This window comes from Branchiostoma belcheri, unplaced genomic scaffold (genome assembly GCF_001625305.1).
Source record: "Branchiostoma belcheri isolate BF01 breed outbred unplaced genomic scaffold, Haploidv18h27 scaffold202, whole genome shotgun sequence".
NCBI lineage: Eukaryota > Metazoa > Chordata > Leptocardii > Amphioxiformes > Branchiostomatidae > Branchiostoma > Branchiostoma belcheri.
The window spans coordinates 83,136-98,026 of NW_017803514.1; the positions used below are offsets into that span (position 1 = coordinate 83,136).

General features: G+C 40.7%; 1 protein-coding gene across 9 annotated transcripts in view; it reads left to right on the forward strand.

Moving 5' to 3' along the window:
• LOC109469418 (protein F37C4.5-like) overlaps positions 1 to 14,891 on the forward strand; it is a 67,120-nt gene that overhangs the window by 31,296 nt on the left and 20,933 nt on the right. For 3 of the 9 annotated variants that reach the window (XM_019767920.1, XM_019767921.1, XM_019767924.1), the window contains exons 2-8: positions 4,853 to 5,049; positions 5,277 to 5,314; positions 5,643 to 5,732; positions 6,289 to 6,413; positions 7,426 to 7,467; positions 8,313 to 8,442; positions 14,630 to 14,841. In XM_019767920.1, coding sequence (XP_019623479.1) covers positions 4,853 to 5,049; positions 5,277 to 5,314; positions 5,643 to 5,732; positions 6,289 to 6,413; positions 7,426 to 7,467; positions 8,313 to 8,442; positions 14,630 to 14,841 — 834 coding nt within the window. Of the gene's footprint in view, positions 1 to 4,852; positions 5,050 to 5,172; positions 5,181 to 5,276; positions 5,315 to 5,642; positions 5,733 to 6,288; positions 6,414 to 7,425; positions 7,468 to 8,312; positions 8,443 to 14,629; positions 14,851 to 14,891 lie in introns of those variants that run through there. The other 6 variants (XM_019767922.1, XM_019767923.1, XM_019767926.1 and 3 more) reach the window with 4 other exon arrangements.

Sequence of the window (14,891 nt, forward strand, 5' to 3'; positions counted from 1 at the left end):
ATTTGGGAAGGCTCGCTCATACCGGTACTAGAAACTGTTCGAAACCATTGGCATTGTTTTCTTTACACTTCAAAATGTATGCTGTTTTCTCTTTCTATAGTGCCAGGGAAAGAAATTCAGAAATCTCTATTTTGCATACCTACAATGAAAATTACCTGCACCAGATGCATTTTGTAAATTTTACATGCACCACAGTGGATCACACCAAAAGCTGTATAGAAACCATTGCCATTTATTCCTTTTACACTTCATTCAAAATGTAGGCAATACTGGCTAAACTGGTTAACAAAATTCCACACAGTATATAACGCAAGGTTACCAGTTTACGGTCGAATTATGGAAAATTCCATTTTTTGTGAAAACGCATGGGCAGAACTAAATATTTAACCCTTGTGGAGAAACAGTAGTTCGTCGGTTATAAAAGTGTGTGCCGTGTCATTTCTTCCCTGCGTTTTTTGTGCCGTGCCAGCTTTTATTTATTTAGTAGTTAACAGTGGAGAATTGCTCTAGGGTGACCAATTAACGGTCACTTGGACGTTTGTCCTTGTATGCTCTACGTATAAGCGCACATAAACAAACACTTTCTGCAAAAAAATACCGAAGTGGTCAACAACAAACCACGGTAAAATGTCAGTGTGTAGCCCACTGTCGCATGCAGTAGCGCTGTGGTGCTAAATGAGGCTGAACCTGCATTTTTCCCTTAGTAGAACGTGACATAATGGCCCAAGATGTTCCATTAAACCGTTGCAATAGATAACAAGCGTCTATGCCCCTCCAGACACAACGGAACGTCGTGAAAACCCGAGCAAACTTTTTGCTACGGAAGAAGGAAGCCATTTTGGCATTTTTGCATAAATTAATGTGCAACAGCGCCACAGTGCGACTTTTACGTACCTTTCTGCAGTTTAAAACCGTGACGTCACCTGATGCAACGATGATGATGATCAAAATGGCGTTCGAAAAAACGCTAGTCGGCGAGAACTGCCACTGTACTTTTGCTTGTTTATTTCAAGGTGTTTGAAAGTTTCATACCTCACAACACCATGGATGATTGAAATAAGAAAGCCAGGTTTGATGCCAGCTATCGTTACAATTTCCTAGCATTCTTGGGATTTTAAAAAATCGACGAAATGTTGAGTATTGTATTATGTGAAGAAAAACACAACATGCGTCCAAGTCCATGTTACCTTGCTGTCCCGTCATATCGGAAGATACTCTGCTGTGTCGCTGAATGCAAACTTATTCCCATCCAGTGAATAAATAAAAGACACATATAAGGATCATATTCATGTTATTCTTTGTTGCTCACGACCGTTGATTTTTGGCTGGTACACCTCGAAGCGTGGCCGTGTCACTAACTGACCGTAAACTGGTCCTGCACGTAAACTGGTAACCTTGCGTTACCTAAAACAGTATAATATTATACATGTATGCCCAGTACATGGACCATCATCATCAATTTTACCTCTACTAACCTGCATATGCTTTTGAGTTTTCCTCCCAGCCCTCAGTTTTCCTCTTATTCTCTTGCTGAATTTTTACATCTGACTGCCTGAGGACCAAACAACTAGATCAGTGTGGCCTAAGCTGCTTTTGTCAGTGTGACCTTAAATGACCTCCACGGCTTAACTGTATAAAGCCAGTCCATCGTGCTTCGTGCGTGAAACACCAGAGTATTTGATTTCTGTTATCTCTGAAATCCAGGCTTGTAACCTTCCCCATAGATACCTGCTCCAACCCTGCACTGAGGAGCAACCCTGATCCTTACTCTGATAAGGCCACACCAATTTAATTTGTTGGTTCTCAAATTCGCCTCTTCATTTTTTTCTGATTTGCAAAAAAAAAAAAAAGATTCTGGTTCTGAATCAACTCATAAATGCTCATATTTTGGCCCCAACGGTTGATGACAGTCCTTTTCTTCCTAGTTGTTACAGTTTTTCCATCTATCAATGCAGTGGTTTGATTAAAAGTTCAGCATTCATTGTTTGAATATTAACCCAGCCTTTTGTGTTGACTTCATGGCTCCTATCATAGCATTTGGGGTTATCATAGGATACCTAGACCTGTTTTTATTTTTTATTTTTACCCTGTCGCTTCTTATATTTTCTGAAACAACAAATTAAATTGGTATGGCCTGAAGCCTGTTCTCCTTCCTCTGCAGGAAGAAATCTTGCTTCTATCGTTCATCAATTCCTTCCTACGGTCTTGTTTACATGGAAGTTTCCGCTACGAGATGGCAGAATTTATTTCAAGGTCTTTCAGGGCTCAAAATACTCAGTATACTCAGAAAAACTCTAATTATTTAGTTATTTATCCATTGTTTCCATCAGGCTTGAAATACAACATGGAGTATACAAATATGAACATTTCTGCTGCTATAGTATATACTGATGATGATTTTCCCCCTCAGTTAGAGGGATCCTGGGTGTATAGAGGGTTTAGGTTGGTGTTAGGGCATCCAGCCGTAAAAATCTTGCTTAAAAAAAAGACTTGCACTTGGTACAAACCCTTGGTTTAGAGAAAAAAACGATGTTAAAATTGGATTTAAAAAGAATGATGAAATATTCTATCATATGAGACGGGAAATCTTCTCTAACAGTAAATTCTTGCCCGAGGTCATGTTTAAATGGAAATCATATCTCAGCTCGGCAGGAATGGAACTCATTTCATGTAATCCAAGGTCCCTTTTTTCTGAGTGGAGCTGCGTAATGTAGCTTTTTGTCCACAAGCTCCGGTTTTTTAGAACTGCTTACAGGATTATACTAGCTTCATAGGTGGAGACTTGGATGTCTCTTAGGTATTTCTTATTTCACACTTAAGCTTCTTATAGATCTCAAGTAGCAGTCACAAGGTCTTAAGGTATAAGTACTTGAGGTGAATAAAAATGTAGAGATTCCAGGGCTTGAAATACTGGGTGCATGTTCACCTTAGTGCACCCAAATTTGGAGATGTGCAACCAATTTTTTTTTTCTGTGGGTGCACCAGTGCACCTAAATATTTTGTAGGTTTACATTTGTACATAATGTAAAAATTTCAAATGTATAGTAGTGCACAGCATATTATTAGCATCTCAACTGTTGGGGTAAAATATGAGCATTTTTTAGTTGATTCAGAACCAGAATTTTTTTTTTGGCAAATCAGAAAAAATGAAAAGGTGAGTCCAAAAACCAACAAATTAAATTGGTGTGGCTGAGTGTTAGAAAAATCTTTATATGGTGCACCCAAAAATAATTTTGTGCACTCCATTTTTAAGTTAGGTGCACCAGTGCACCTATTCCCCAAAATGAATTTCGAGTCCTGTTTTACATGTGCAGTGCAGTTGGATTAAATTTTATGGCTTGTTATCAGACACTGCTACACATAAACCTGTTTCCTGGACTATATTTCCAGTGGAGATGGTTTTGTCCTTGGTGCTGAAACGGTGGTTATGAGAATTTTACTTTCTTATTTCACATTCCTAGAGACTGTTATTAGTAATAAGAATGACCACATTTGTTTATACCAGTATTAAATGTATGCTAGTATACTTTTACAGCATATTCTTGACAACCAAGTGTTAGAAAATCTTTATATGGTGCACCCAAAAATGTTTTTGTCCACCCAGGTTGGGTGCACTAGTGCAAAAATGAGTTTCGAGCCCTGTGTTACATGTGCAGTGGAGTGGGATGGATTGCTGTTGCATGTTATCAGACACTGTTGCGTATAACCTGTTTCCTGGTCTACATTTTTATTTTCCAGTGGAGATGGTTTTGTCCTTGGTGCTGAAACGGTGGTTATGAACATTTTACTTGCTTACTCCACACTTAAGCTTCTTACAGTTACAATGGTTACCATTCCTAGAGTTCCTAGAGACTGTTACTTGTTAGAATGACCACATTTATTAATTTTATATCAGTAAGGTAGCTGCCTATTGGTAGTAACTGCCTTTCCTAAAGACCAGACATGCTGACTGTGTGATTCCTGTAATCATTGTGGTCATCATGTTTCAATGCAAAACAAAGGAGTCTATAAAGCATGTACTTAACAACATTCACTAAGCACAGGTCCTTATTGAGACGAAGCTGTTTTATTACAAGGCCTGACTGTAACAACGCACCAACATAATGATATAACTGATGGATTTGATTACATGTATAACGACTGGAAATTTCCCGGTGTATGGAACTGTAACTGGAAAACCTCACAGAAGCTCTGACCGCTGTATTTTGGTTCTTGTTCTGGAGTTTTTTTATATTCTATACTTCATAGTGGAATGTAAGGGTCTCACTTTCATCACAAAGTCACTGAACATTGTATTTCTGTTCCTGGAGTTTTACGAGTAATAAACTTTCTATTCCAACATTTATTGCATGGCGACGGCACCCTAAAGTTTTTTCAACCTATATAAACCACCAAGGTGGACAAACGCATAAACGGACATAATCAATTTTACCTGAGGAAATTTCTGTGTAAAATGCCTTTCCTAAGGCCACAAGATCTGTGGCATGGCAGGATTCAAACCTGGGACCTCTTGGTTCCGAGCCAAATGATTTGTCGTTATACCACACAACCTCACCCAGTAATAAACCTGCCTGCTTACCCTGTCTAAATGCTTAGGCCAGAACTGGCCCCTTGCTCCTCTTCATTTTTCCCTCCAGGCAGCACGGTCCTTAGCCTTTTGTTCAGCAAACCTGAGGGACCATCCTGTGTCATTATAGTATTACCAATGAACTCCCTTTGCTTTTTCCAGAGTGGAATGCAAAGGTCCAGCCTGGATCACACAAGTCACAAAGACACTGAACACCGCAGTTTTCTTCTTGTAAAGCTAGCCTAGTAATACCACGGGGGTAATCTGTTTCTCCTTTTATTCCAGAGTGGAATGCAAAGGCCCTGCCTCGATCACAGAAGTCACGTATCACAGCAAGTTCATCCCCGCAGACGAGGCGGAGGAAAATAAGAAGATTAGAGAGCTGAAGGACAAGCTGAATGATCTGGAGAAGACAAAAAAGGCTCTTCTGGCCAAGAAACACCGACTGGAGAAACAGAGGAGCGTTCTGGACGGCTTCGCAGATAACATGATCAAACCCACCTCACCAGGGGAGAATAAGGTGTGTAAGAAATGTCGTAGTGCAAACAAAGCAGGAGAAACAGATCTGGCACGCATTAACATGATCAAACCCACATGTGCGAGGGAAAATAAGGTAGGGAAGGTGATTACATGTCAATAAAGTTGGACAAAAACTTACTTGAAGCTGGAAAAACTGTCAGGATAAATAGAGAAACCTACTGGTGTGCAGATAACATGATCAAACCTACATCTCCAGGGGAGAATAAGATTAACAGTAAGGGAATATATTATACAACACAGGCGATCTGGATCCGACATACGGGAGGGCTGGGACCGAGGGCGATGTGGAATACACTGTGTTGTATTCTATTCATGTCATATACCCACCCAAGAAAATGTGGCTTTCAATGCAAAAAAGGCAAAATTTGGTGTCCCTAAACCAAAAATGTAACAACATCAGTTCCAACGTCCTAATCCTGTATTCAAGTTTTCGAAAGCGGCGCATGCGGTTAGGGAAAAACGCGGTCGGCGTGGCTTTACCTTCAGTTGTTACCTACAGAGGCTTGTAATCTGCAACTTTTGTTTTCCTACACAGGAATCGAACAGTGACAACAGACTGAGTTTGAACATGGACACCTCCCTGCTAGACTGCATGTCCGGCTTCTTCGACTTGTACGACAAACAGGTAGGGTCTACTTATAGTAAACTTGTAGGTTTTACGATAAGACTTGTAAAAGAGTTTTGTTGTATCATACAATTATGATATTTTATGTGCCAAGCAGCACGCTTCATTTCTATGAAAACAGGTCATGACATTGTCAACTTACTTTCAACAAAGTGTGTGGGGTAGGCCTCCAGCTGCATACTGCACTTCAATAAGTCACGTAGTCAGATTCATGTATCCCTGCAGGATCTGTTTTTGTCTTTACTGTAAGATTGTCTGAGAGCCAGGCCCTTGCTTAATACATATTTGAGAACCAGAGAGATGACTTACATGTAGTGATCAACTTGTTACACCTAACCCTTGAACTTCTAGCTCTAGACATTGTTTAAAGCTATCTATTGACAATGCCCCTACTGTACTTGGTGACAGCGAGTTCCACTCTGCGATAGTGCTAGGAAAGAATGAATTCTTGAACACCTCAATCCTTGAATTGGTTGATAACTCTGGTACTTGAAAGCATGGCTATTTCTTTTTAGCAAGCTAAAACTGGATTGAGATCACTTTCCTTCCCCTCCAGGCCCAGAAGCTGGATGAATCCCTGCAGGATCTGGATCAGGAGATCGACACGAACGAAGACGCCGCCGCCGTCACCAGGAAGAACATCCAGGAACTCGAGATCAGCAAAGATTCTCTCATGATCAGGTAAAATCTTACTGCTCTTCAAAAACAGACTCCCTCATGATCAGGTAAAAACTTCTGCTGCTCTTCAAAAACAGACTCCCTCATGATCAGGTAAACTTTGGCTGCTCTTCAAAAACAGACTCCCTCAGAACCAGGTAAGGGCAGTTCTCCTGCCTTACAGACTCCCTTATAACCAGGTAAAACAGGTCTGTTGGGGAACTCGAGATCAGCAAAGACTCCCTCATGATCAGGTAAAAACACTCCTCTTGCCTTACATACAGACTCTCTCATGATCAGGTAAGGGCAGTTCTCTTGCCTCACAGACTCGCTCATGATCAGGTAAACTTTGGCTGCTCTTCAAAAACAGACTCCCTCAGAACCAGGTAAACCTCACAGTTCTGTTGGGAACTGGAGATCAGCAAAGACTCTCTCATGATCAGGTAAGGGCAGTTCTCTTGCAGACTCACTCATAACCAGGTATACTTCTGCTGCTCTTGAAAAACAGACTGATCAGGTAAAAACGCCTAGATGCGAAAGTGGTGTTCAATGCCGCATAGGTGAGGTAGGTTTACTTTCACCTTTTCAACAGGGGAAAGTTTGAAAAGTTTCTAAAAAAAATACTGTCTAATAAAGCAAAATGTTATTATCATTATGGTGGCGAGTACATGTATAAGACTATGATGGTAGCTAATTTTGTTGTACTTTATCGAAAACGAAGTCTGTTTAAAAAGATTCAATCTTTGAAACACTGAGCTTTGAAAGTGTCAAGACAGTGTTTTCATTCTGTGTGTTGTATGATGGCCTGTGCTGTAAGCTTCACTTACGTGTATGACACCATCATCATCTTTGCTAGAATACCAGAGAAATATATATACATTGTATATTATTAAGCATGTGCATGTTGCCTGATGCCTGTAGTATTGCATATGGTAAAGTTTGTAGTTCTGAAGTTGCTCTTCCTGTATAATTCCCACTGACTGACTCTGTCTGCACTCTCTCCTGACTGCCTCTGCCTGCTGCCTGCTGTTTGTAGGTCTCCTCTGAAAACCAGAAACAGGCCTATAGAAAAACCAAGGTAACGCACTTCTGCATCTCTCCACTTAAACTATGTACTCATGCGTCAAAATGCAGTTACTCCAGCAACTGGGTATGATTTTGGAAAAAAATCATATCCAGTAACTGTTGCTCGAGTAACTGCTTTTTTGGCGTATCTTATTACCTGGATGTCTAACCTTCATCGATGCAATGTACTAAATGGTTTAACCGCTCTACACTGCATGGTAGTCTTGTAGGGTTAAGGCTTTAAACTCACTCTGTCAAGCTCTGTTCACTGTAACTTGTTCTTATGAAAGACTCATGAAAGAAACTGATGATATTGTTACACTGTGAATATTAGAATTCCGAATGTGGATAGTACTATTATAATAATAACAACGCATGGTGCATGTCTGACAGCATGTGGCTTACAAAATGTCTACTAGGTTCTGGAAGTAAAGGGCCATAATTGAACAGCCTCAACTAAAGCCAATTATTCTTAAAACCATGCAATGAACTAAATGTTAACAGCCACATGATGACTGTGATCTTTTTAAAAATAAATATTCTGTAGATTTTTACAATATACCGTAAGTTTGTTTAAAAAAAAGAAAATCAGACAAACTATTCACAATCATACATGTAAATAGGTGCTCAAAATACATTGAACTCAAAATACAGAAAGCATGAACTGTTTCAAAGATAATTTTTCAAGAAGGTTTTGGTAGCATTTTAGAAGATAGTTTTATCAATATTTGGCAATGTACAGGGATGTTCAGATGGTATTTTAGAAAATGTGAATATTTGTTTATTTTTCCAGGGAAGTTCTGAAGTTTAGAAGGTGTGAAAGTTTGTAAACAGTTGTTTGTTTGTTTATTTTCCCAGGGAAGTCCTGGTGGTTCTTGATACGAAGGAGGAGGCGAGAGTTGAGTTGATAGTGTCTTACGTGGTGAGCAAGGCTCGCTGGGCGCCTAAATACGACATGAGAGTCTTCACTAAGGACAGTGCAATGAAGGTAAGACTGGACGGAAGTCCTTAACACTGGCCGGTAAATCCTTAAGACTGGCCAGAAGTCCTTAAGGCTCGCTGGAATTCCTTAAGGCTGGTTGGAAGATCCTTAAGACTTGCTGGAAGTCCTTAAAGGGACACACACAAGAAGTTTGATAAAATCTGTCAGTACATGTATGTCATGCATGGTATGTCGGAAAAGTGGTTTCCACACTTAGTTCGTTAGTCCGTCGTAGTTTAGAGCGCTGCCGGCCGGTCGTTTGAAGTTGGGGCTAGCGCCTATCGTTCACAAATTGGCCACCGCCATACCTTCACAATGACGTAATCGCAAAGTTCTTAAGAACCAGGTCAACGTCGCACGCATGGCGTAATGACAGATTTTATCAAATCTCTTGTGTCCCTTTAAGAGTTTCTAAGACTTTGCATGGCCTGAGATTCTCACAAGAAACCTGCTGCATGGTTGAAAAGGCAGTCCAGGCTGCCCATGGTGAGTGGTTTTCATATAAAACATTGTTGATTTTTTCAGAAGAGCATGGGGACTAAATTAGAGTAGACTGAGATATGCTGTCGAACGTACTGAGTTTCTGATTTTGTCTTTTTCTGACCCATTCAGGCATAGAACTAGATGAGGCATGGTTCTGGATCTGCAGAGACTATCCAGAACCGTGCCTGATCCTCACCCTAACACTTTACTAGACAGGCACAGTTCTGGATACACCAGAGACTATCCAGAACCATGCCTGATCCTCACCCTAACACTTTACTAGACAGGCACAGTTCTGGATACACCAGAGACTATCCAGAACCATGCCTGATCCTAACCCTTAGACACTTTACTAGACAGGCACAGTTCTGGATACACCAGAGACTATCCAGAACCATGCCTGATCCTAACCCGAAGGTGCTACTGGACAGGCACAGTTCTGGATACAATAAGGACTATTCAGAACCCTCCTTTTCCTAATGCGTTGCCGGACATGCACAGTTCTGGATCATCATGTCTTAAACAAGCAAAGTGCATGCCAAACGTCTGAGCATGTGTGGGCATGCTACCTGTACAGCAATGTGACAGAGTTTTTGGCGACACCCCGCGGGGCCTAGCCATGAGTAGCATGTATGTCCTGTGTAAGAGAGCTGACAGGCTCAGTGTAGCACTTGCCGCTCCCGTTTGCAGGGCGAGGATTGGGTGGACATTCATACATTTCTTTTACCATCACCCTTCCTTAAGGTCAGTACAGACTCCCTCCTACCTTGCTCTTGTAACAGTGGGGGGTTCCCGTATGGTCTGGCGGTTAGGATTCGACCATGGTTCGATAGGACGTTAGATGGAGGGACCGTGTTTGGGAGAGCCACACCCAACGCACGTTAAAGAACCCACCGCACTTATCGTAAAGAGTAGGGGACCTTCCCGGTGTGAGTGGTTCAAATCTTACAGTCCGGTCTCGGGGTTGACATCTTTGAAGAGGTGATAGTCACCTGTTATGTCAATCCTTCCACAAATGTGGTAAATCGTCATAAAATAAAAATTAAGAAAATAAAGATCCCGGTGTGGGAACCACTGTAAGAAACAGGAGGAGCGAGTAGAAACAGATAGAAAACCCTGGTCCCGGGCCGGGGTTCGAACCCACGACCTCCCGAGCACCAGCTTCAGACTCCGACGCTCTTACCACTCGGCCAAAAGGTCTAGACCCGTCGGCAGGGTCAGTTGGTAGCTCCTATAACCCCCCCCCCCACTGTTACACTCACTCAGGGAACTCCCAGCCAAGAAGGCACTTCTCACTACAGTTTGACCACACCAATTTTGGTTCATAGATTCGCCTACTTCATTTTTCTCTGATTCCCAAAAGAAAAGAAAAAATTCAGGCTCAGAATGAACTCCAAAATGATCATATATTTGTTTTTGTTTGAATTACAAACCTGGTACATTGACGTCATGGCTCCTATCAGTATTTGGAGCTATCATAACATGCCTGTTTTTTTTGCCCGTTGCTTCATATTTTTTTCTGAAAAAATCCGACAACCAACAAATCAAATTGGTGTGGCCTTTGTTAGATACAAGGAGGGCGCCATTGGTCATTTTTAGAAAATTAGGCATATTGTCCAAAATTTGAAGTTTCCATGTTATGTCATAAATGGTATTCATTGTACAAAACAAGCTATTCTTGTAAATTTATGTGTTTAGAAATTAAATCACTCAGGTATTCTTTATGTTTTGTGTTACGTTCATCAGAGTTTGCATGTACGTGTCGTTTAGTTCAATTTAATTCATTCTTCACATCTTTGTGACTATGTACAAGACTGTTTAATACAGTGTAGCTATGCCACTAAACATGAAACCCTAGAAAAGTGGTAGAAAGTGTGTGAGTTGTGAGATTGCCTGCTTGGCTGTGCAGAGTTGCCCCTGTTTTGCATGTTCTGAGTCAGCATGCTTCACAGTTATAACCTGTCCAACTAACTCACTGGTCAGATAACAACACACACTCAGTAACACAGGCTCAAGTGTGCACATTCAACCAAAATTTTCCTGTTTTGCCTCCAGTTTTGGTCTGAGAATTTGACCAGTTTGAAACTGTCTGTCACCTAACAAATGTTCTAGTTTTAATGCTTGAGTGTCAGCCTTGTAGACGCTTCATTGTTGAATTATATTGGATGTCTTTTTTGCATGTTTGAACTTGAAAACTTCGAAACCTACTGTATTATACAACAATGTGTCTGATTTGGATTGAAGGCAACTGTTCCCATGCTTGTTGACATTTTCATGTAAGTCACACTCAGTCATTTTTGCTAAACCTGAACCTTTCTTTACAACCCGCCTCAAATTGAGACATCAGGTCAGTTCTTTCCGCTGAGTTCTGAACAATTTTCCTCATCATTTTGCTGATAAAAACATTTTCCTTGGAAGTTTTGAAGTCAATCCTTGCCCTGTGAATGGAGGAGCCTGTACTTCGCTAGTCTTAGTGCTCACATGTATTATTTATATACTCACATGTACATTGTATTACGCCTACTTGCTTCACATGTTAGTAATGCTTGCATGGTCTTGCTAGGAACAACTTGTATAAGTCGAAAGTCGTACCTTGAAAAACAAATCGACACTCAATATCAGCTAAATACCTGCCCAGTTTGCTCACTGAGTCTGGTAAAAAGTAGAGTTTATAGTTTAGTGTGGTTAAAAGATTTTTGGAAAGATTTTTGTGTTGTCAAGGAACGTGCTGCTTTGCAAGTTGTTTCCATAGCTGCTTGTCTGGGCTTAGTTACTATAGCCTTACAGAAGAACTTTATTGCACGACAAGTGCACATATATATACAGGGACTGGTCGTAGGAACGGCAGCTATTAAACAATCAAACTAAATAGACTAAAGTTGTCATCACTGTATTAGTATGTATCATTTTGCATCAACCAAGTAGAAAACACTCTCACGTTCAACAGAAATAACATTTTTTGATGCATTTGTTTTTAGGTCTGGTTTGCCCTGTCCTTGGTGCTGAAACAGTGATCAAGTTGTGGTAAAACGTTGTTGGGTTGTTACGATCCTCGCTGGGGGCCTTCTTACCTCTTAAACTGATGTACTCTCTTCTGAAACCTTTCTTGTTCCATTCTAAATTCTACGTTCAATTACCCTTGACCCTTTAAAGTTGAACTTGATCTTTATTACTCTAAGAAAATTACAGTGGAACTCTTTCCATCTGCCAAGTTCTGGCAGCAGCCTTACTCCTATCACCAGTCCTTGGTTATTCTTCCTTGTCTCTTGTATTGTGCACATGTTGTACATGTGTTGTGCAGATGTTGTGCACATGTTGTACAAATGTTGTATGCATGTTGTACACACATTGTACACACATTGTACACACGTTGTACAGAATCTGATGTTGTACACGTGTTGCACAGATGTTGTACACACGTTGTACACACATTGTACAGATGTTGTACACCATCTTGTACACACGTTGTACACATGTTGTACAGATGTTGTACAGATGTTGTACACATGTTGTAGACATGTTGTACACCTGTTGTACAGTTGTTGTACACACGTTGTACACACGTTGTACACATGTTGTACACACNTTGGTCATTTTTAGAAAATTTGGCATATTGTCCAAAATTTGAAGTTTCCATGTTATGTCATAAATGGTATTCATTGTAAAAAACAAGCTATTCTTGTAAATTTATGTGTTTAGAAATTAAATCACTCAGGTATTCTTTATGTTTTGTGTTACGTTCATCAGAGTTTGCATGTACGTGTCGTTTAGTTCAATTTAATTCATTGTTCACATCTTTGTGACTATGTACAAGACTGTTTAATACAGTGTAGCTATGCCACTAAACATGAAACCCTAGAAAAGTGGTAGAAAGTGTGTGAGTTGTGAGATTACCTGCTTGGCTGTGCAGAGTTGCCCCTGTTTTGCATGTTCTGAGTCAGCATGCTTCACAGTTATAACCTGTCCAACTAACTCACTGGTCAGACAACAACACACACTCAGTAACACAGACTCAAGTGTGCACATTCAACCAAAATTTTCCTGTTTTGCCTCCAGTTTTGGTCTGAGAATTTGACCAGTTTGAAACTGTCTGTCACCTAACAAATGTTCTAGTTTTAATGCTTGAGTGTCAGCCTTGTAGACACTTCATTGTTGAATTGTATTGGATGTCTTTTTTGCATGTTTGAACTTGAAAACTTCGAAACCTACTGTATCATACAACATAGGATGTGTCTGATTTGGATTGGAGACACAGCGTGCAAAATACCTGGTTGCCCAGTTGCCCCGGGCAACCAAATTTTACTTGGGGCAACCTATTTTGGAGCCTAGGTTTCCCAGTGTGCTACCTGAATTTTAGATGCCCCCCCAAAAAAATCATACCCACTTGGCTTGCACCACTGTATCCGGCAGATGCTTTTCAATTTTAGGTATTAATGGTTATTACTAGTATCAGTGTTAGAAATATTGTCAAAAGCTATATGTATATAGCATTACTTAATTTGAGGAAAGTAGTAACTTATAGGTGGGGCAACCTAAAATTCTGATGGGCAACCTAGTTTTTGCCCACTGGGCAACCTGGTTCAAAGAAGTATTTTATACACTGATACAAATGTTCCCATGCTTGTTGACATTTTTATGTAAGTCACACACAGTCATTTTTGCTAAACCTGAACCTTTCTTTACAACCTGCCTCAAATTGAGACATCAGGTCAGTTGTTTCTGCCGAGTTCTGAACAATTTTCCTCATCATTTTGCTGATAAAAACATTTTCCTTGGAAGTTTTGAAGTCAATCCTTGCCCTGTGAATGGAGGAGCCTGTACTTTGCTAGTCTTAGTGCTCACATGTATTATTTATATACTCACATGTACATTGTATTACGCCTACTTGCTTCACATGTTAGTAATGCTTGCATGGTCTTGCTAGGAACAACTTGTAAAAGTCGAAAGTCGTGCCTTGAAAAAACAAAATTGACACTCAAAATCAGCTAAATATCTGCTCTCTCAGTCTGGTAAAAGTAGAGTTTAAAGTTTGGTGTGGTTGAAAGCTTTTTGGAAAGATTTTTTGTGTTTTCAAGGTGTGTGCTGCTTTGCTTTGCAAGTTGTTTCCATAGCTGCTTGTCTGGGCTTAGTTACTATAGTTACTGTAGTCTTATATACAGGGACTGGTCATAGGAAAGGCAGCTATTAAACAATCAAACAAATAGACTAAAGTTGTCATCACTGTATTAGTATTCATCATTCTGCATCAGCCAAGTAGAAAACACTCTCACGTTCAACAGAAATAACGTTATTTGATGCTTTTGTTTTTAGGTCTGGTTTTCCCTGTCCTTGGTGCTGAAACAGTAATCAAGTTGTTGTGGTAAAATGTTGTTGGGTTGTTACGATCCTCGCTGGGGGCCTTCTCACCTCTTAAACTGATGTATTCTCTACTGAAACCTTTCTTATTCCATTCTAAATTCTACATTCAATTACCCTTGAATCATTACAGTTGTTCTTGATCTTTATTACTCTAAGAAAACTACAGTCAAACTCTTACATCTGCCAGGCAACAGCCTTACTCCTATCTCCAGTCCTTGGTTATTCTTCTTTGTCTCTTGTATTGTGCACATGTTGTACACACGTTGTACACATGTTGTACACACGTTGTACAGACGTTGTAGACACACTACACTCTGACTCTGCCTGTAACTCCGCTCTGCCCTCTCCACAGCCCCCCCGGCCTGGATCCAGTCATGCTCGCCGTGTTACTACTAACCGCTGGCTGAATAAGAGTGTTGCCTTGCAGATCCAGTATTTCGGCGTGATCCGGCAGAACACAGGGGAGAACTGGCAGGACGCCACCATCTCCCTCTCCACCTCCCTCCCCAGCGTGGGGGGAACGGCTCCCAGCCTGGGCACACAGGTCCTCTCCTTCAAAAATAGGTCAGACGGGTGAGTTTTCTGTCACATAGGGCAGGGGGAGGGGGCACCCA